Source organism: Egretta garzetta, unplaced genomic scaffold (assembly GCF_000687185.1).
Source record: "Egretta garzetta isolate BGI_Z169 unplaced genomic scaffold, ASM68718v1 scaffold41, whole genome shotgun sequence".
Classification (NCBI taxonomy): Eukaryota; Metazoa; Chordata; class Aves; order Pelecaniformes; family Ardeidae; genus Egretta; species Egretta garzetta.
In genome coordinates, this window is record NW_009258755.1 from 697370 (window position 1) to 720515 (window position 23146).

The following is a 23146-nucleotide window of genomic DNA, read 5'->3' on the forward strand; positions in this document are numbered from 1 at the left end:
AGCAGGAAAAGATGTGTGCATAGATGTAAAACTAACAAAAAATTTCCAATGTAAAATCAGACTGACCTTTGGTCCAGGAACTCCAGGTTCACCTCGCTCACCCTTCCCAACAGGGCCTGTCTCTCCTCTGTCACCCTATTGCAACAAACACACATGTAGCACAAAATACCGGGCAGTCTTCGGCACACCACCAACTCAGCATGACCAGAGAAACCAAACCATCAGAAGAAAACCTTTTCAAGTTCATCTATGACTCATAATAGGTTGGGGAGCTCCCCCCTGAGTAAATACAGTCTTCTTGAAGGCAAAAGAAGAAGACATCGACATGGAAATTGTAATGTATTTTTTTCTCTATTTTGAAAGGACCAGAATACAGATTCCCAAACTGTGAGACTGTCGTACAGTGCCTTAAAAAAAATCCATAGGAAGAAAGAAAAAAAAAATACAGGTTTGGTGGATCCATATTTTCACAGTCTGGTGTGTAGTATCAAAGTTCTAATACCTGCGCACACTTTCAACTTTTTTTCTAAAAAAAAAAAAACAAAAACATATGAAAATATAGTTTCTTCAGTCATGCATATTCTGACTCTTGAACAAATAACTTTTGGGATGCTAACATGAACAAGGGCAATGGATGAACTTAAGTTATGAATGGATATAACATCTGCCTTCACATTGTTTGAGGCCGTCAGTACAAAGAGACATATTTCATAGCACTGGTCCATGAACTATGACTTCCCACATTTTTTCTCCATTGGTACAGTCTCAGTCTCTGCTATTTGCTGAGGAAGTTGAATTTGACATTGGCTCTAAGGGCTTCACACCGGAGTGTTGAGCAATTACCCTTACCTTTGTTCCTGGTAGCCCTGGTAACCCGGGTTCTCCTTGCGGACCAATGAAACCTGGTTCACCCTTTAAAATTACAATGCGAGAGGAATGTTAGATTATTTATTTAGCAGTATGTAATTACAGTAACACCAGCTTCTGTTGGATAGTATTTTCCCTATATCGCTTACAGCTCTCCAGCTGTGACGCAACAGTTACACAGACATACTTTCCATCACGGGTAACTTTCATCAGCATAAATTCTTGTAGCAAGCCATCACGCGGCACATGAAATGCAAATGAAGCCGAAGGTGTCAAACAGTTTTTAGGAGGTTAAGGACTGTTAATAAGCAACCTGGACTATAACAATATACCAAACGAATATCAAAGTAAGCCTGAAGGCAGGAGGGGAGTTCCGAGTGATTCCTAAATTTATAAAGGGACAGTTCGTTTCAGGCATGTGTTATGAGGTAGTTTTCTATTGCAGTGTGTGAATAGATGGGCAGACAGGGTAAGGGTATGACAAAGCAATGACAAATGGAGAGGCCAGATGGTACTGTTTCAATGTGTTTTCAAGGGAGGTACTTAGCTGCATCATCCCCAAAAAGGAGATCAAAAGCAATCTCCTTTCAAGTCAGAGGCTCCCAGCACCATGGTTCTCTCCCTCCTTGTTCTGACAGTAAAATACTTCAGTCCTCTGCACTCGGACAAATTCTCTGGCTGTGAACAGTTGAGCCACGGAAAGAGCCACGGCTCTCCTCGCTCCCTCTCTGTTCTGCTCCCTTCCTGCCCATCCATTTGTACAAACATAACAGACAAGTAGCAGGAATCAAGCTGAGTTGCAGCAGAAGCAGCATTAAGCAGAGGAGTAAGGGCATATTTTATTACCTATCTCCATGCCTGAAGGGGGATCACGGAAGATTAACAACCCATACGTTTTCCTTCACAAACTCTCCTGAACAAGGTTTCCTGATATTTAGTCTTGAATTTTTTTCACAGAAATTTAAATTGGGAAGATGTACCCACAAGCTATTTTAAATTTTAAAATCAGTAGTATAACCAAATTAATAAAGATTTATTTATTAGCCTTTTAACAATATCCCTGAACTTAATGACAAAAAGTTACCCACCAAATGCCTCTTTAAAGAGCTGTGACAGAGGTGTCATAATCCTGTATTCATATAATTACTGACAACATATAGAGACAGTGAATATAAGCAGTTGGATAATATTTCTCTTCACCTCTTAGCCTCTATAGAAATACAGGTATGCTCCATGGGCAAGAAAATTAGGAATTATTCTTGCACATTCATCTGTGCTTTCATCAGCATCCCATCATTAACACTTCAAAGAAAAGGTCCCTAGCAAACCTATAACCAGAGAAATCTTTCCTGTATTGAGGGCCATACATAGCACGCTCTCAGTGACCTCAACTTAAATTATCAAAAAATACAACTAAATAATGAGTTTTCTCACATGAAGTTTGAGCTGGCCATGGTTCAGAATATGATAACAAAGGAATAAACTAAGACATGTCACAGAGAAGCACCTTTTTTTGCTGTCGTAGGAAAACACCCTTACAAGTGTATATAAGTCTTTTTATCAGTGCACACCAGCAAGAGTAACATAAGGTTGTCATTGCAGATGGAAGCACTTTAATGTCATTAAATGAAGAAAAATGCAGCTTCAGTGGTTTATTTTAGAATGAGAAGATACTCAATAGCCCCTGATTGTTTTAATACTGACTTTACCAGGGCTAATTTCTTGGCCAGCTAATTATAACTTCGGGCAGAAGAAACTTGCAGTGACTACAAGATTCAATCTTTTCAGTGGTAAGGCTTAAGAGTGTCACTCAGAGGTTGATGCACATCTTTTGAGTCAAATTCTTGCCAGTTGCATACCACAAGAAAACTTCTGGCCAAAGTCCAAAATGAAGTCACACCTTCCCCCAGATCTAAAGGTGCTTTGCAATAGCTAATGGCTATTAAGCTGGTGGCTTAATTTGCATATGACACAGAGCTTTAAAACATCATCAGAAGTGATGTAGAGACTAGGAGCTGACTGTCTGAGTTGCAGCTCTGCTGAGAGAGACGTGTCGGTTATGGTGGATGCCAAGCTGGACGTGATCCAACAGTGTATTCTTATCACACCTGAAACAATCTGCAGTAGTTAAGACCTGGCTACATAAAGAAAAACACAGACCTCTCCCTCTATCTAGTGTTAGCAAGGCTAAGTAGATTAAAGGCCAGATCTGATTTGCCATCTGAAGTAAGCTTCTAAGTAAAAAGACAACATGTGTGGATGATTTGAACCTAAGCCGTGCCCTCTCTAGTATTTCAGATCTCTTGAGTGTAACCACAGCACAGGGCATTAACTAAAATCCTCATTGGGTATAGTTCTGCATAATCCAAAGTGGAGGTAACAACTGTATCAGGTTTGTCTCTGGCATTTCTGTCTCAGTTACTCAGAAGAGAAATATTTACCTGAGAAGCAATGCCCATTCATTGTACCTACTGTATCCTGCAATTATATTCTGCAAATATTGCTGGCTCCCTGGCTTATCTTATCCTTTACGCCGCTCAGATAGCAAAAAAAAGAAATGAGAATCTATCAACATTAGCACTGCCAATGATGTGTGAAATGTAAAGAAAACAGATCCTCTCAGTAAGGCGTGCTGATGTCCCTGCCATGCCAAGGCAAGGGAGCGACCATTCTGATGAGTCCGTCACACAAACACGATGCCAGAGCCATAGAGCAATGAGGTTAGGAAATCAAGGACTAAGGGTTTTAGTTTTTGTTTTAAATATATGACATCTATGATTTAGCTGGCATATAGCTACAGGAAAGCAAGAGTAAAGGCTTAGCTCGGGCCTGCAATTTGATGTGACAACACTGCAGCTCTGGGATTCACTGAAGCATCTCCTGATCTTAAGTCTCTTGCTTAAAAGAGCTCAGAATTTGTTCCCAACTACCGTGAAAAGCTGAGAATAACCAAGACTTATAATATTTTCCTAAACATCTCACTGCAACTTCTTACAATTAGAAAACCCATTTAATCTAGTAAGAATCTACCACAAGCTTTTTTGCCTGCTAAAGCAGGGGCAGGGAACACAAAACCTGGAAAGAAGACTTAAACAGGCAAGTTTTGGAAGAAGAATAAGGAACTCTTTGAAATACCATTTGGCAGCTGCATAGAAAGCCATCAGTAAGCGATGACTCTTTGTGCATTTTAGTTTAACCCTTTGGCACGGTTATGAAATCAATGCTTAGAAACCACCACGTTGCACAGGAAGTCCACAAGATGAATTCCAGCATTCGAACTTCATCTACTGTTAGGGCTGGGAGCAATTTGTATCATATGACACATGCAACTTGGTATTAAAAAAAAAAAAATCAACAAGCTTGTGAATTGCTTCCAGTTTACAGGAGTGATCTGTTTGTTATCTTTTTAAGAATAATTTTTAATGGCTTGATATATTAATATTTTAAGAGACTACCTCTATTCATGCTCATTTTCACCCTCAAATGATTGTCAGTGGTAGAAATATTAGTGGGTCAGACAGCAAATGATATACTACTATTCACAAACTTTGTTAATGCTTGTTTTTACTTCTTATCAAAAAATGTCTGAAACAGAAAAGGACCCGATAACAGCATGCTGTACAACTAGCATAATGTGAGCTCCATCAGAATTTAATACTAAAACCCCCACTTTGTCATTTACTTCAGAGGATAGTCAATTTTTTTATGAGGATTATTATCTAGACATATTCATAACTGGTTTCCATGATGATCAAAGCTTTTACGGGCTGAGGCAGGGGCTAGCTTTAATATCAGAGGTTAACCCTAAGACACACTGTTCACTGTGGCTGTCTTTTTCATTTTATAGAACCTGTAATTGGCTAAAACTTGGACCTTCACTTGCAGAAGCACAACAGCTGAAATCCCCATTGCAATGTTAATTACTGTTTTAAACACCACTAATTTGGCAAACTTTTACTAACAACATGGTTCTAATAGTGTACTCAGAATTAGCCTGTGCACAGCTGAGACGCACAGCAACAGAATTATTTGAAACTTGGTTCTCACAGACAGGCCTTGTCCACTTCCAGTGCCCGAAATACACAGCTCTATGCTGATACAAGCAACCAGTAGAGAACAGCAGTTGTTGGATACTCTGTTTTCCCACAGAAGGCTCTTCCTTCCATAATTATTCTTCTAATGAATATAACACACATTTTTCCATGCAGATCAATGTTTGCTTGAAGAGAAAACCCGTGCTGCAGAAAAGCACCCAAACCATCAACTTTTCTATAATGATGAAATAAATTCACTTCCATTTCTAAAATTACAGAAGCTATCCTACTTGGTAAACAAAAGTATTTGAACTTACTGATAAAATATTTTATTGTTACTAAAGCCATAAAACACAGAAGCCAGTTATTCCCTTGACAGATATAAAACCTGTGCAAGAGCTCTTAATTTTTTCTTTTTTTTTTTTTTTTTTAAATTCTCATGGCCAACTTACTATATCCCTTCTACATGAGATTACTACATTATTTTCTCTATGTGATAGAAATGAGACTCGACCAACCTTTAGACCATGAATTTGCAAGGAACAATGTCATTTCAATCCTTATCCTTATCTAGTGCTATGCACTAAAACTAGCCAGGGAAGTTTAAATGTCAAATTCTCACCTTTATTACATAGTTCATTGGTCCTGAAACGTTTCATTCAGTGTCTGCCCCAGTGCTGGGACCACAGCAGCTCTGCACCTCCAGGGCTGACTGCCAGGTCTACCACGGAGCCAGGACACACAGACACCTCTCCCTGGCATTCACTTGCAAGTCCAAACATGCCAAGGCCAGGACTTATGCGTGCGTTCCTCTGGATGGCAAACCACATCAAAGCATCCAGAATGTCTGTGGAGGATTCTGGTAATGTGAGTCCACACCACAGTTCTCATACACAAAAAACCTAGCTGTGTGGGCTGGAGGACAACCCCTGAGACGCACAGCAACAGAATTATTTGAAACTTGGTTCTCACAGACAGGCCTTGTCCACTTCCAGTGCCCGAAATACACAGCTCTATGCTGATACAAGCAACCAGTAGAGAACAGCAGTTGTTGGATACTCTGTTTTCCCACAGAAGGCTCTTCCTTCCATAATTATTCTTCTAATGAATATAACACACATTTTTCCATGCAGATCAATGTTTGCTTGAAGAGAAAACCCGTGCTGCAGAAAAGCACCCAAACCATCAACTTTTCTATAATGATGAAATAAATTCACTTCCATTTCTAAAATTACAGAAGCTATCCTACTTGGTAAACAAAAGTATTTGAACTTACTGATAAAATATTTTATTGTTACTAAAGCCATAAAACACAGAAGCCAGTTATTCCCTTGACAGATATAAAACCTGTGCAAGAGCTCTTAATTTTTTCTTTTTTTTTTTTTTTTTTAAATTCTCATGGCCAACTTACTATATCCCTTCTACATGAGATTACTACATTATTTTCTCTATGTGATAGAAATGAGACTCGACCAACCTTTAGACCATGAATTTGCAAGGAACAATGTCATTTCAATCCTTATCCTTATCTAGTGCTATGCACTAAAACTAGCCAGGGAAGTTTAAATGTCAAATTCTCACCTTTATTACATAGTTCATTGGTCCTGAAACGTTTCATTCAGTGTCTGCCTCAGTGCTGGGACCACAGCAGCTCTGCACCTCCAGGGCTGACTGCCAGGTCTACCACGGAGCCAGGACACACAGACACCTCTCCCTGGCATTCACTTGCAAGTCCAAACATGCCAAGGCCAGGACTTCTGGGTGCGTTCCTCTGGATGGCAAACCACATCAAAGCATCCAGAATGTCTGTGGAGGATTCTGGTAATGTGAGTCCACACCACAGTTCTCATACACAAAAAACCTAGCTGTGTGGGCTGGAGGACAACCCTGATGTGCTCCAACACACAACTTGGGGGCAGGCTCAGAGTTCCCAAACTCCTGCCTGTAGGTCTAGCAGTTCTCCAAACGCTGCCTGCATCTGGTATGGGGCAGCCTGCAAAATCTTCAAAAGCCACAGTCCCTGGGAAAGCCCGAAGTGTCCTTTCTGACAAGCACTGACACAGAAGGGTCCTTATTTTAATCACTTCAAGAGACTGGGGTGTACTTGTTTTAAATGTTACCCTGACTCACTCAAAGGCATATTTAAAACAAAACCAGTATGATGTCTTTTCCTTGCCTAACACTACTGAAAGAATCCTGCAAAGGTGGAGACATATAGAACAAGAGCTAGAAACCACCCCCCACCCCCCAAACCCAGATGCAAGGCAATTTGAAGAAGAACTATGAAGTTATAATAAATCGGGATTAGGTTTGCTGATGCCTGTGTTGATTTTCTAGAAATTGCTTCCTGCTGCCTCAGATTTTGTTTCTGAGATTGCTATCTATCCAAAATACCGCAACTTTTCCACTCTGGAGACTACTGAGGGCCAAATCCTCAGGAGTCTAGAACAGAACAGTCTGGGGCATGTGATGAAGCTGTGCTTGCTCGTGCCCTGCCTTTATCTGCGGCACTCGGATCCAGTGAAGTGATTTCTTAGAAACTCAGCCGTCCTCAGACTATACAAGTCAGAGAGAACAGCAGTTTACTACTTTCTCACTGTGAAGGGCATTAAAAGGAACTTTATGTGTAGCCTGATGTCCATGGGAATTTTGCTCTCAGGAGGACTACAGTATTTAGTTCAATAAGAAGGAAATGAGCAAGGTAAAAGGAAATCTGATAAAAAACCCTAACCCCATTTTATAAGGTCTTTGTTAAAGCTTTTCACACCAGTTCAGAATTGGCTCCAGAAATGGCCAGTTAAAACAGGCTGTCTGCCTCACTCATCGCATTTGAAACAATATCTTTACTCCTTAATCAGTCTCTAAACTTAGAAAAACAATTCTGGTTTAGAATTTCCAAATGCATGCTTAGCCTTTATAATTCTTTTCGAGTTAAAGTAGTAAAATGTACTGCCTCACAACCTGGCTAAAACCCTGAAGCTTCACAACTAGCCCTACTTTATATGACATTTATTGCTTTTTAGTGGGCCTAATTTTCTCATCACTTTTAAGTTCTGCCTGCTTAGAAGGTATGCTGCTTTGGAAGGGTGCTAACAGAACCAGTAATAATTCTGATTAATTCAACATGCATTAGCCATATCAAGGACTTCTTACTTCAGGGCTAATTATAATTCAAGTCAGCACAGTATCTACTTTTGAGGATTAGAATAAAAACAACTTGTAATGAGTACCTCGTTTGTAATTCTCTGCAATGACTGAACTGCTAAATTATTAAGAGTCTGGCCTCAAATTGTTTCCTTTAGAAAACAGATGACAAATCTAAGGAATTTTTGTTGCTACTCTGAAAGATAAAGAACTTTATTGCATGCACTCATTTCTGAGAATCTAAAATTGTGTATTTGAGGCACAGAAAAACTTTCAGATTACTGATGTCAAGTCTTCTTTGTGGATGACAAAATACTTGATTTCTGAATTCAACAGAATATTGGAATTTCAGACTATTCAGTTGTGTTCAAAATTTGGATTTGGAAAAACTATACTACGCTGTAGAACAGAAGGTGTGAAATAGATCCTTAAAAGCTCAGTCTTCCAACTAGTAATAGCTTTAGAGAAAACAATATCCTGTGTTTCAGTTACTTATGTTTTAGCCTTTTCCAGAAAAGGAGAGCTTCCACGATTTGGAGGATATAGTTTCTGACGGATTAATAAGAGCTGCATTTATCGCGAAGAATGCCCCAGTAAACACTCCTGACACGTGCATACCATCCAATGTTAATGATGATTTAATTTTCTGGCCTTGATTCTCAAAATTAAGTCTGGGAAATCATATGTCTACCCTATGCAAGTGATTACTGCTATAGCATATGGAAACCAGACAGCTAGGAATGAATGAACAAGGCTAGATGTGTAACTACATACATACAGTTATATGTTTGCATATATACTTCCACTCTGGAAACTGAATACTGAAAATTAAGTTGCACAGTTGTGCAATTTTTTCTTTCATTTTATCTTTTTTACCTACACATGCATAGAGCTACTTCTGAAAACTAGCCATCCAAATGCAGGTACTAAGTCCTAGTTTTTTAGACCAGTTCCCATTTTCACCCAGAACATGCCTCATTATAGTCTACTTTTCAGTATTTGACCTATACTACACTGCGCATTGCCCTCTACTCAGACAGGTGAGCCACTCTTAAGAACACTGTGTGTGAGTGATGAAAGCTTGGGAATATTTCAAAATAAATATTTTCAGGTAAGGCAAGTGCATATTGGGCAGAACGTAAGTTTCTATAAAGCAGGGCTTGAAGCTGAATTCCCACAATTTTCAATTGTTGCAATTAACATGTTCTGCACATCTCTGTATCCAGGATTCGGAGACGCCTGTCACAGGGTCAGCTGGTCCCTTCCAGCTCCTGAGTTCAGGCTAGAAAGAGTTCTGGGTATGGTGACCTATAGGATAAAGATGAACTGAAGCCTGGGTGAGAATATCTGAGTCCTGGAAAAAATGGAAGGAGAAAGAGATAAAGACCCTGCAGGTTTCCTGGTAACAGTCGCTAACAAGGAAGAGAAACAGGAAGAAGAATGGAAATATGGAAAGGGAAAATGCATTAGGGAAATGTGCTCAGCCTTCCTAATAACTCCTGGGGGAAAAGGGGAGTTTGAAGAACTTTCCTGTAGGCGGTAAATGTCGCTGACTCCAAAATTACATGCTTGGAACTACCATTTAGTAGGAAATCTGAAGATTTCCTTTCATTTTGCTACCAGATGACAAGAGCAACATCTACATGAGCTTCAACCACAGTCACTTTTCTAAGAGAGTTTAAATATGAGACTAACTTCTATGCATCCAGCTTAAAAATTCTGCCTCTCATTTTCTCTGAAAGTTTTCTTCTGTAACAGAACTTACTGGATGAAAGGAGCATCAACTCTTCTAGAGCTAAAAAAAAAAATAAGTTCTGTGGAACAGCAAACTTTTCAGTCTTTACATGAAATCAGGAAAGTCACAGCATAAGATCTTTGAGTATGAACAGAAAAAAAAAAAGAATTTTAAGCACAGAACAGACGAAAATTAGAGCTGCTTTTGCTTTCATAAAAAGAAAAGAAAAAAATCTTGATTCAAATTCCCGTATCATTATCCAGGTTCTTCTGAAACCTTGCTCAGGCACAGTCCTGGGGAAGTCAAACCAAACTAATGGTATACAAAGATACAAGATGCTGCATACTGGCAAGTCTATTGAATCAGCCAGTTCCACTGGATTTGAAAACACAGAAAAGTTTCCCTATCTCCCAAAAGCAGAAGGGCTAAGCAGCCTTTCTTTTCTTGTCCCAAATCATTCAACAGCAGTTTTCTTGAACACGGTAGAATAAAAACTGAGTTGCACTCACAAACGTTTCAGTATTTGTTTTAAAAACAGAGGGACAGATGCCAGAAATGCTAAAGAAAAGCCAGATCCTGCATACAGTAGTGCTACTGAGAAGAGGCTTCTGTTCTGTGAAGGCTTCCCCCTGCAGTGCTGAAGTTGAGGACTGTACTGCCCAAATGCCAGAAAATGCAACACGGTGGATTTGAGAGACCCCTGACACTACAGTGAATAAGGGTACGCATGATTTCCATTACAGTAAGTGAGCACTGCTTTGTACGTATCATCCCGTAAAAGTTATGCCATAAAACAGATATATGAAGTTTGTGTTTCATAGAAAGTATTCTGCGTCTGCTTCGCGTCTGTTGGGGGATATCAGAGCGATGAGTTAATATTCTGTGTTTAGGTGCCTTACTCACTTCCCAAGTGACATGGTGGAACACATTCAAGGGCTCATTAAGTTTCCAGCCATTCCTAAACAGCAACAGGTGCTTGAGAAACGTTTCTCCAGCATGTCGCAGACAGCTTCATCACTGTCTTGGAAATAACTGACTGCGCTTGTGTTTCCTCCATGGCACCAACTGACAACGAGGAGAGAATGAAAAAGAACAGGAAGAACTCCCAAAACATCCGCATGTGCATAGTGAATGGGTCTAGAAACGCAAGTAATAAAAGACCCTGCTGCATACTCGAAATTCAGATAAGATACTTGCATGTCTGTCCAATGTTGCTGTTCACTCAGACTCCAGTATCACGTTCAACCAAGCTCTAACAGGTTCCTGAGAACATTAATTAATTAATTGAAATGTCATTGTAAGAAGCTGAAACTCTGCCAGTGATTAGTATTTATTAATCCTTTAAGTAGTTTGGCTATGTGTTCAAGCATACTGGACTGGATGCCTTGGGAAGCTTCTTCAAGCATGAGAAGAAAGATGAAATGTAGCTGGAAAAGATATGGTCCACTGCCTGGCATGGCATTTATGTTTTCACAGGCTGGTTTAGCATTTGTGAAGAGTGCTCTGTATGTGCACAGTTACCTACAACATTTCATAATACAGCCAGCCACTGCGGAAAGATTCATTCACAAGAAAGCAGATTTGTAGTTCAACTAACAGATTTAAATTCCTTATGCAACAATCAAGGGGTAAATATTTAAGACTAGGAGAACTATATCCGAGAGTTTCCTATGTGTAGAATATCCCCATGTCTTGATCTTCTTTTCTTTACATGGAAGTACTAGAAGATACTAAAGGAAATTCTTTGAAAATTGGGCAACATGGAGTCTTCTCTTGCCTCTTTCTTCTCATCTGTCTCAATGATGCCTGTACATGTCAGTCCATCAACATCCAACAATTCCAAAGCTGTTTAGAACATAAAAGCTCTATAAACAAGATCCTCAGACAACTAATTTATTCATTTGAAATCACCTGCGTGATTTGAGTTACTGAATATCAAATGGATATGAACTTTTGCTATTCATTTATCTAATTTCCAGAAAGTATATTGTCCCCATTCCTTGACTACTTGGCTGGTTGAACACAGGTTTAAGATATACCCATTCATCTATAGGAATTTATGCACTTCAGCAGCACTTGCCACCTAGGGCTGACCTTTCAAACCTGCTTGGGAAATGTGGGAAATGTGTTTTACCAGTAACTCAGGGCAAAAGCCAGAAAACAAATAGAATATGTTAATTTCTAGAACATCATAGGAAGACACAAATTTGGAGAACATTCTGTAATTCCAGTTATAAAAGACTTAAAAAAGATCAAAAAGTGTGGTGAGAACCCTAAATCTTTTTAGCTGCAAGGGACCTCAACAGAAGATTTTGTAGAAGACTTTTGAGTATGCATATGCATGCCTACATAACATAACAGAAACTGAAGAGAACAATACTGCAGAAAACAAGAATACTATCAAAATAATTCCAGGAATACAAGAATATTTAAGTTTTCCTACTGTGAAGGAGATTAAATGGCCACTGCCTTGTCTTGAACCCTGTCACTTTCTCTTAAATACCCCTGCTAGTGCTTTGCTTGGGTTGCCACATGTCTGTCTTGCAAAGTTTGGGAATAGCCTGCAAAATCCCTGCTGACAGCTACTGTGCTGGCACGTAAATGCACGAGAACTCTGTAGTCCATTTAAAGTGTTAGGAAAAATGTCCCTTATGGCAACTTCTTACATGTTGTAACAAGTTCCTAGGTGTTGTAATGACATTGTGTGAGGTTTGTACTACGTCTGTTGCATTATGCCACCACCGCCCATCACTATTAAGATAGAATAGCAAAGGTGTATCTTAGAGAGCTTTATAAAGTCCTGATGCAATCAGGTCCCAGAGGCTCTGAAAAAAATGTAACAAACAACAAGGGGGGTGTGGGGGGGGAAAGGCCAATGCTCCAAATAGGATTCCTTTCAATTTTGTGTGGTAACACCATGACAGCACCAAGAAATTGCAAGTCCAGACAACTGGATTGCCTCCATGCTCAAGTTGCTCATCCAGTCACTGTTATTTCAAAGTAGCTTTCAGTCAACATCAGTTCACTGGAAATTTGTTTCTCCATAAGATATCACTGAGGTTGTTCTTGGAAATCAATGAGATGACTTTACTACAGTGATACATAAACCTTTGCTAAAACAGAGGGTGAGGAAAGGGGGTAAACTACTGGTTTTCCTTTGCTGATGAGTGCCCGTATTCCTAACTTCAGCCAGTCTCTGATTTCTGCTGCTGCTTCTCATGCCACAGGCATAGTCTCTCTGACAGAAAAATCTAGGCTTTTTTCTATAGACTTCTTAATTAAAGAAAGTTTGCAAAACAGCACCCATCCTGCAAGTCTGACGTGACCTGATCTGCTTTGCTCTCTCCTATGCATGTTCTGCTGGCTTGCTTGTCACCATCCAGGGTGCATCTAAGCACCTCAATGCAGAATTGCACTAGGTGGAATTTCTTCACTGAACCACCACTATCTCCCTCTGGCTTGGATTTTTAATAGAAGCTAGCATTCTCCAAAAGGATTAATATTTGACCAAATTATTCCATTTTATTCTGCAGGCAACTGTACAATTTTCCACTGAATTCTGAAACAAATTTTCACTGGGCAAAACTCCCACGCTTCATCTATTTTTCACTTCACATTTTGCCTTTCAGGTGAATCTGAAAGCTGCCATTCTTACAAATAAAACTTAACAGCAGTAACTTTCCCAGAGCAGAAACACAGATTTAGACTTTTTTATTTACTTGCTGATGATATGCATGGACATGCATGATCTGTATGAAGAGGGAATCCCCAAAGAGCAGCCATAACCCCAGCGGGTTTTGGCAAGTGCCCCAGGACACTGGCACTGACCTCCAAATGAGCTACCTCTTTGCTCACTGTTAAAGTAAACAGAATAGGGATTGCTGTCAAAATGCCTTATAAAAATACAGTTCCATGACATGAAGAACTCTGCTCCTATGTGATCGTCACTAGTCAATATAGGGTTCATTCTTGCAGAAAATGAACAATCTCCCTGGGAACTATATTTTCAGGTATTACACTATACAAACTTTAATATGCACATTCAATTCTTCCCATAATTCACTAGAAACACAGAAGGGACATTATGCTTGAATGCTGTGGCAATTCACAGGTCCCCTGAGAAAACCACTGCAAATGTTACATTCCTTGAGATAAATCCTGAATCCTACCAAAATGGGCAGGAGTTTGGCCTCTGGCTTATTCTCCTTGTTATTGGAGAAATGAAATGAACTATCTCCTGAGATATGCACATGCTGGAATGTAAAGAAAAAGCTTCAGAGAGATTTTGTTCTCTGAGAGGACAGTCTTTGCCACGAAGGAGAAGCAACCATCCTAATCTGCACTCACTCAGGATATGTGAATCCACTCATTTTGTGCAGCATTATACGGTTACAGCTCAAGCTGTGCAAGTGTCTGCAACTCCCAATGCAACCACTTATGGTAGAACTAAACCAGCCACATGTCTTTTGTATCAGCTTACCTAAAGATCCCAGACAAACCGGAAGCCAGGGACTAAACCAGGTATTAGGTCAGGGGCTGTAGCTAATACTGAATAGAATCTTATTAAAACATTTTGACTTGTCAGTGGAAATCACTGCTGTGTAATGGAGCACAGCGTATTTTTGTTGACAGAGCCAGTTCAGTGTATAATTAATGCAGTTCTCTGGCTGGAGGCTTGGTATGTTCAGTAGACTATTGCTACTGGAAAACACCCATCAAAGTGGAAACCAAGTAAAACTTTGATGACAACCCTCTTCCATTAAATAGAAATATAACTCCCTACTATACTAGGGTTTTTTTTAAAAAGCACTAGAATGCAATGTTCTACTTCACTTTTTAAATTAAGATGTACTGTTTGCTTACTTATAGACTCTTAGCTGATTTTCCATGTGAAACCTTTCTGTGACAATGCCCAGCTCAATACCAGAGACTCAGAAGAAGATACAGCATAAGCACAGTAAGTCTGTTTTAGCCACATTCTTGCACCACCCCCCCCACCTTTGTAGTGTCCCCCCAGTACAAGAGAGACTACAGTTTATTTACCTTTATCCCAGGGAGTCCAGGAAGCCCAGGAAGACCTGGTTCACCCTATACAGGAAAATTACATAATATTACAGACATTATTCAGTTACGGTCACTATCCAGTGAACACCTTTGTATATTCTGCAGCAAGATAAAAGAGCATAGGTGACTGCTAGTCAGTTCAAGCAGGACTGATTTTTTCAAAATGAGTGACGTACATGTACAATTAGTAAGAGTCATGTTAAGAATTTAGATATCTTCTGGGAACCTTTGGATGTGAAGATGACGCCCAGGTAGAAAATCCATGTCAGGAAAGCCAAAAATCAATGCACATTAGCCTTCACCACAAGAGAAGAAAACGAGTGACGCTGGTTCATTTTACATGCTGCCATTTCAGTTCCATACTTACAACGGACGCTTAATTCTGTTCCATTTTCAAGTCTCAGCTAGATATTGTGCTGTGTAAGTGTCTGATTTAGCTACAAAGCAATTCAGAAGAGCTCGGTTTAAATTGCACAATTCAAGCAGGACTGCCTAATTATAACTGGGCTGCCATTTTTATAGAGCTATCTGTGGCATCATTTCAGTGCTTTCTATTTATCTGTATACGTGGTGTCATGAAGGATAGTGGGAGTTTAACCTTCTATTGCTTTACCCAGAAACACCTTGCTTATTTAAAATTGCAATAAAAAGTTCTATGGTACTGCATTTGCAAGGGTAATTTTGCAACAGGATTTGAAAACTGAATATATTAATTTTGAAATGAAGTTGATATTAGTCTAAGACAAGAATGACAACATTTGCACAAATGGTCATTTTGAGATATCAGCTAAATGGAAAGATGTTGTCTAGGGAAATAAAAATGATGAACAGAAAAAAAAAAAGAGCAATAACATGTGAAGAAAACATTATTTTAAAGGCTGGAGATTTTGTTTTAATACAGAGATGGATTCTAACCAGCACCTTGGATCTGAATATTCCCTGAACTTTCTGGAAGCTCAGGTCTGAACTCTGACGCCAACTTTTACCTTTATAATGAGTTGAACTATATTCCAGATTTTATACACTCCTGAGCTTTACAGAAATCCAGATTTCAACTCTGTGGTTTGGGTTGATTCATACAGATTGTGCTATTAAAATATTTTCTATGTGTGTGTATACACACACACATACATTCATACACTCTCATATACACGTGCATAGATACACAGAAACACACATATAGATAATATTGATGTACATCAGACTACAGTACCCAAATAAATTTCTTTGAGGCAGTAGTATTAAATAGACTTGAAGCGTTAATAACAAAATTACATTCTGCCACAAACTGAAAAAATACAATAGATGGTCTGCAAATCACTTTACCAAATGGAGTGATTTTTTAAATGTTATAGAAGGATCTGATAGCAGCTTCTTTGTCCATTTCATTTACTCCAAAATTTTAACTGTTCACATTGCCTAAAAGCACAGGAAAGATTCCAGTCTCAAAGTATTAACTGTAAAATGAGATGAAAGAGTAGAGGCTAGGATACCATTTTCAATAGACACTATTATTTCTTGGTAAGTCATCAAACACTTTCTAAAGCTTAAAATGGGTTGTCACTCCTGCAAAGGAACAAGCCTTTAAAAGGCCTCCATTGCACTCATTCCTGACAAAATGCTGGCTCCAAAACCCTACCCCTTTCCCTTTCGGTTTCTTACCTGAGTAGCCGTACATACCACACCGCTACCATGACCTTTTCTCATCTGATGATGAGAAGCATTCAATTTCACTTCTAAGCACAGCATTTGAGTAATTATAGCTGCTCATATATTAGTATTGGTGCAGTAGGTCACTGCTTAGTCTTGGGACAGAGCTAACCTCCACAGACCCACTGTAACAAGCAGAAAGGATCCAGCAAAGCCAGTTCAGAGTCACGGTAATCTCAAACACTTAAAATGCCCCTCAAAGATACACTAAACAATGTGAAAAACAATGAAATCGCTAGTGCTTCATTAGAATTAGTATTGTAGATGAATGTATCATATTTTCTTTTCTGGACCTTTCCTGGTACAAAAGATCTGAGTATGATTTATGAGAGGAATGACTTTGACAGAAACCAAGGCTGTATGCTAACTCCATCTCATAATGTCAAGGTTGGCAGGGCAGGTTCTTCTGTCACCTCTGCAATACATATGGCACCCAACAGCCCTGTCAGCCCATTGAAATACCATCACATTTCATTTCATGTAAATCATATTCAGGTGGGAAGGTCAATATTTATCTGTCCTTAGAAGATGGATAAGGAATAACTGGAAGAAGAGGAAGAAGTAAAATATAAGGAAGAAGGGAAGATACAGGAAGGAGATAGGAATGGGACACAGTAGTGGGAAAAGTATTGAGATGAGGTAGAGGGCAGACACATGCCTCCAGTTGAAAACAGGGTCCCCCACAACCTCAGGTGGAGTGAGCGAGTCCTTGCTAAGCATGGGGCAGAACAGCAGACACGGAGCACCTGGCTGGAAGAGGCACTCTGAACAAGTGCATTACAGGAGCTGCTGGTTTGGGCTGGGGATGTGAATGGGGCATACTGGAAGCTTGGGAGGTGAGGTGAAGTGGAAAGAACGCTGTAAGCCCCCTTTGGTGTGAACAAGCTCAGACTATAGAAAGTTTGAACTGCATACCTCTCACTTACCTATGTTACCTAAACGAGATCAAGCCTGAGTGCCTGGGGACTGAGATCCTGGAGCCCGCTGATAAATCACTGCTAGTTTTGCCTCCATGGCAGACAGCTAATGAGAGTATGAATCTCAACAGGCTCTTAAGTGCATTTTCTAGTTTATTACCCAAGCAAAGCATACACTGCAGAGTGCACACTGAATGATTCTGTGGATTAGATAGCCTTAAACTACTTTGATTACCTTTCCTAATTAAAACTCCATTTTCCTAAAGAACTGCATTTGCAACCATAATAGCCTTTGTTTAGTCTGTTATAATTTATGACAGTTATAATTTCTCAAACGATAGACTTAACTTCTTAGTTTATATTTATGTGTGTTTTGGAGTTTTGCTTAGTCACCAAAAGACCTTGAGTATTAGAAAACGGTTGTACTGCCATTCACTATATAGAATTTTAGCGTTTGGCTGTCTGTCTGGAATACCTGCTAGCTCAGCTGGCAGCTGGACTCTGCTCCACTCTGGCAGCAGTGGGTACTTTTCAATGTTACAAGAGGCAAGAATGGTGCTGAAGACTCCCAAGGGAACCCCAGTCCTGCAAAGCAAAAATCTGGTTCCCTCATTGCCCCTTCTCTTTGCCCTTTCACCAGCTCTCCCAGCAGGACCTGCCTCCTACTCTCATAAAAGGCAGCTGAAGGCACAGAATTCACTGTGTTTGATGTACTATGGATTCAAAGAGGAAATTCCCCAGCTTCAGAGGGCCTCATGCAGCACAGAATCATTACAGCTCCTGCTGGACCTTTATTTGCAAAAGCAGCCTCAGCTACGCAGCACCCAGGGGAATTTCTTCCCCTGGAAGGAAGAACAGGGCAGCATTAGCTGGTCTATGTCCTTCCAAACATGCCGCATGCTTCCGACAGTTTGATTCCCCTCACAAGTGCATGTGAAAGGCTTTCTAGTCAATATTTATTTTCTTCCTAATGAGAAGTAATAACGTACCATGGCCTGACGGTTAATATTCAGTCAACCATGCAGGGTTAACTTGTGACAACTCAAAGAGCAGAGCCGTTCTTTGTTAGTCTCACCAGCTGCAACTGGGTAAGCTTTCAATGCAAGGTGTGCTGTGGCTAGAAGAGTAGGTGGGTTATTCTACTATTGCTTTTCATGCTAATTAATATCATCATTCCTGTGCTTTTTTGAAATACAAAATGATCATACACCAAGCGTGTACAGGCTGTTAAATTGTACTGCCTTGGGATCACCCTAGTATGGGTAAGTGCCACTGGTAACATCTGTGTAACATCGTTTATCACAAATCCAACAGAGAGAAAAAGGAAAATTTAACATTTCCAACTAATACCTTTTGTCCAGGCCGTCCAGATTCACCGGGTTCACCCTAAAAGGAAAGAGAGGGAAGACATGAGATCTGACAAAATGGATTAAAAATAGAGCTGGGGAAAACTGTAACATTAAGGTACCCCAAATATCTGTGACGTTACAAAGTAACACAGACCAACCACCCCTCTTCTCCCTGTACAACTGCTTTAAAACTAAATTACCTTAATTCCTGCAGCAGAAGAACCAGGGTCACCCTGATACAAAATCCACAAGAAATAATCACACTTATTATATGTACAGTTTTTCAGGAAACAGATATAACAAAACATGCAAGAGTATAGCAAGATTATATAGCAAAGTAACTATATAGTAAGATTACCTGTTCTCTGTGCTGCTACATAGGAATTTACCCAATTAATTAAATCAGTGTGATGCAGAAAAGGAACAGTATTTTTTTCAAGAACATGCAGAGAAATTTAGTTTCACTCATACAAACAGCATAACAGCCTCAAATTTCACAACTGATAATGTAGATGTAATAACTTGAGATTTTGTATCTTTGTGAAGCCAGAAGATGGGACATACTTTGACACCTCTAAATGGCTGGTATAGATAAAAAATACTTTACTGCCATTTACAAAGAATATTAGCAATATTTTTGACCTAATTCTACAGATGGCAAGTGTTAGGTCTCAACTGACAAAGCTTTTTGTGCTAATGAAGGTTAGCCTTGAAAAAAAAAAACCAGTGACCTCTGTGTTCATCCCCATCAGGACAGGTCATAGCTCTGTTTCCACAGCTCTCCAGAGTATTTAAACTGATAGTTTAATGCAGTTAAGTGTTATACTTTATAGGATGAGAGTGCTATGGTAATTTATGTGTTCAGGAAAGGTCTCTGTTCTGAGGAGGCTTCTAGCATTCACAAAGGTTCACCTGCGTTCTGCTGGGTTGACTAGATTTGATCGGCAGTCATATGCACAAGGGCAGAAGAACAGTGAGTGACCTGGCCAAGGAAGCTTTTAGCTCCCAGTTCAGTACAATTGTCACAGGATCCTTAAAATTCCTGTATATTCACTTTACCACATTTTCCTAATGACACACCAAACAAAAATGAAGAAAACTAAATCAAAGAAAGTTTTCTAGTCAAACTACGTGCTGTTGAAGGTGGCCAGAGTGCTTATATTTGAAGAACTGTCTCATTCATTATTCAAAATATATTTTGATTGTGCATTGAAAGTAACAGGTTGCTACACAATAGCAACTTCAAGCTCCCCAATATCCTGCTAGTGATTTACATTGGTGTCGTAGGAGTCAGTACTGTAACCTACTCCGAAGAAGTTTAAGCAGAGTATAAACGTTCAATACTTTGCATTAAAATACAAACAGTGGATGCCCATTCCTGATGGTGCGGTGAAGCTGGAGGAAGTGTTCTGTGAGTGCCATAGTTTTAAAGTTGGTTTGGGTATGAGGTCTTTTTGGTAATAGTCTCATAAAATTAAATTGTACCAGATAACATGCTCACTGCTCTTTGAAGAATAGGAACAGATTTCCTCTACACAGTTACTGCAGCTCGCTCTTGTGTGAAGAAAAAACAAAAATCAGTTTTATGAAGGGTTGATTCATGTCTGGAAACCTGAACTGCCTCATTTTGATAGACATGCATGAGTGATACTGCTGATATCCCTTACAAGCATGTACAACTGCAAAGCCTCAAGGACTTTTTATAGCTATAAAGTGGCAAAGCAACTGGTAAAAGACATTCACCAGTTAAACATTTTAAAGGATAATGATGGATACGGGGAAGATAAGACACAAAGTATTTATAATCCACCTTCACGCAAGAATGAAAATTAATATGGGATTAAAGAAAAAATTATGGTACAACATGTTCTCAGTTCTCTGAGAGTCAGACTGTTTGAAAATGAAGAAACTTTAGTGGGGGAACATGCACACAGAAGGAAGATACTTGGTAGTTTCTAGGGACCAAGGCTACAGTAGAAGAGTAGAAGCAAGAGCTCAAGTCTGGCATTGACATTGTCTTCAAAGTAGGAAAATACAACAAAGACGGTTTCTTTCTTAAGTCACAGGTCAAGAATTAGGCACCCAAGTCCGCATTTCTGAGAGCCACTAGGTAGAATTAATGAATCATTTGGGTTGGAAAAGACCTTTAAGATCATCAGTTCCAACTGTTAAGGTACAGCAGTTCAGGAAACAAAGCTACATTAATTGCACAAGCAGGAACCCGTTCCTAAACCAAGTCTGAAACTGTTGCCACCTGATCTCTCTCTCTCAGCATATAAATGAAAATTTAGTATTTATCTCACAGAAACATTATTTAAGCTTTTAAAGCAATGTTTTTAAGTTTTGTGAACTACGAACTACATCTCTTAAGCCTATGTGTAGCCTTACTATCTACTGCAGTGCTCTCTGCATTTATTTACATAAAATTAAAGGCCTGTTTACTGAGCAGGAAGGGTTTGTACGGGTATGTGGCTGAACACCTGAGAACCGAAAGGATACTAGCCTTATCTCATCTCTGAACAGTACCTCCAGCAGCTCTCAAAACCAGCCTTTGAAAAATGAACCTTAATAAGTTTTACACTCCTCCCCACAAGTATTCAGCTGGCAAAAACTTTCAGTGCTCATCTGGTAGTGCAGTTCCATAATGCCCAAACTTTTCAGAACTACCCAAACACAAGGCACAGGTTGTGTAGCAGGGAAAAACTATAACAGAAGATATGTATAAGCGTACTGCATCAATGCTGTGAAATTTGCTGGAACTTGATTTCATCTGCTTCTTTTAAAACATAGGTTTTTTTATGTTAATCTCCTGCCCAATAGGAAGCACCCAGTGGAAAACATTGAAGGAATGCTCTTGAGCTACTTTGAAACCCTGACATTATTTGTAGTCAAGGGAAGTTTATCTGCCTCCTCAAGATGATCACGACACCAGTAGAGAAAGTGCAGACACAATAAAAAAAAAAAAAATTTAAAAAAACCCCAAACAAACAAATAAAAAAATATAGAAAGAAAGTCAAGGCTAATTTGTGAACACGTTAATTAAATGTGGCTGTAATAGTAATTCTGTTTTCCTCTAACACTTCTATGATTAGCGATTGCTGGCAAATTCATGTTGGAATTATACATAATGATCATAGAGCAAAAATTTCCCCTATGCTGAAGACCAGGAAAGAATACAATCTGTGTTAAGGTAGTACAAATGTAATGTAAAGACACCAAGTTTAATGCTCACTCCTAAATCATCTCTCAGAAAACACCCTCCTAAGCTCTCCACAAGGTGCTGTTTGCAGAGCTATCTATCGGAAACATTACGCTGCAGCTCCTCTATAAGATCTGGATCTTCTTTTCTGGGTGGCAGATTTGTCTTGCAGGCAGGGAAAATGGAGGCAAAATAATAAAAGTCAACTAAGTCACAGTTCTTCTTGTAAAAATTCATGGAGTGGATTCTAGCTTGTTACCGTTAAAGCAGTGCACACCACACAAACGGCATATATTCCCAAATCACCACCTCTGAGACTTACATGAAACTTGGAAGAGATGGGAGACTTCTGTATTACGAAGTTCACCAAGTTTATTGAAATTTCATTAGATACAGCAATACAAGAAGTCTCCCGATGACCTATACTTTCCCAGCTAGACTGCCAAACTGCTGAAAGCTCACACAGAAATATTTAAAACATTATACTTGGGGAGAAAGAATTTCCCACTGAAGGAGGGAGAGAACTTTTTCTTTCCTTAAACAAGATCCCAAGCAGGGCGATGTGCACACAGCCGACCACAGTACAGGATGGGCATTCTAGTGGATGCAAGCTCGCTCAAACAGTCAATAAAGTAGGAAAAGCAAAAAGTGAAGCTGCACTAGGCTTCCCAGAGAGATTAACTTCCCGTTTGCTTGTTGCAGGACTATCTATCTGAACAACAATCTCATACTTGCTAAAAGATTATGTTCTTGAATTACACAAAAGTGGATCAGGATGGTGTTACCAGCATACATTGTGTAAGTAACTAAATAAGGTTCTTAAGACTTTCATTTGGGTTAATAAGCATGACTGCAGCTGAAGTATTATTTAAATGAATTTTGGGAATCAAATAACTTGACTATTCTTAAATCTAACGTTTAGTTTTAACTGCTGATTTTAGAATATGCCCCATAAAATCCTCGTGTTCTTGAAAGCATAGCTTTACTGTACCCAAATGATAGGACCTGAGAGATTTGCATGCATTCCTCACCAGCTTGATAAATCCATCATAAATTTCTCCTTGCACTAAACTGATATGAGTTGGTTAAGCAATTATACATATAGGAATACAAGAAAAAATTTTTAT

General features: G+C 39.4%; 1 protein-coding gene across 1 annotated transcript in view; it reads right to left on the reverse strand.

The window, feature by feature from the left end:
• COL25A1 (collagen type XXV alpha 1 chain) overlaps positions 1-23146 on the reverse strand; it is a gene marked incomplete at its 5' end in the record, with an annotated part of 325700 nt that overhangs the window by 40155 nt on the left and 262399 nt on the right. Inside the window, 5 exons of the mRNA XM_035888891.1 lie at positions 67-135; positions 850-912; positions 14824-14868; positions 18822-18857; positions 19021-19053. Coding sequence (XP_035744784.1) covers positions 67-135; positions 850-912; positions 14824-14868; positions 18822-18857; positions 19021-19053 — 246 coding nt within the window. The remainder of the gene's footprint in view (positions 1-66; positions 136-849; positions 913-14823; positions 14869-18821; positions 18858-19020; positions 19054-23146) is intronic.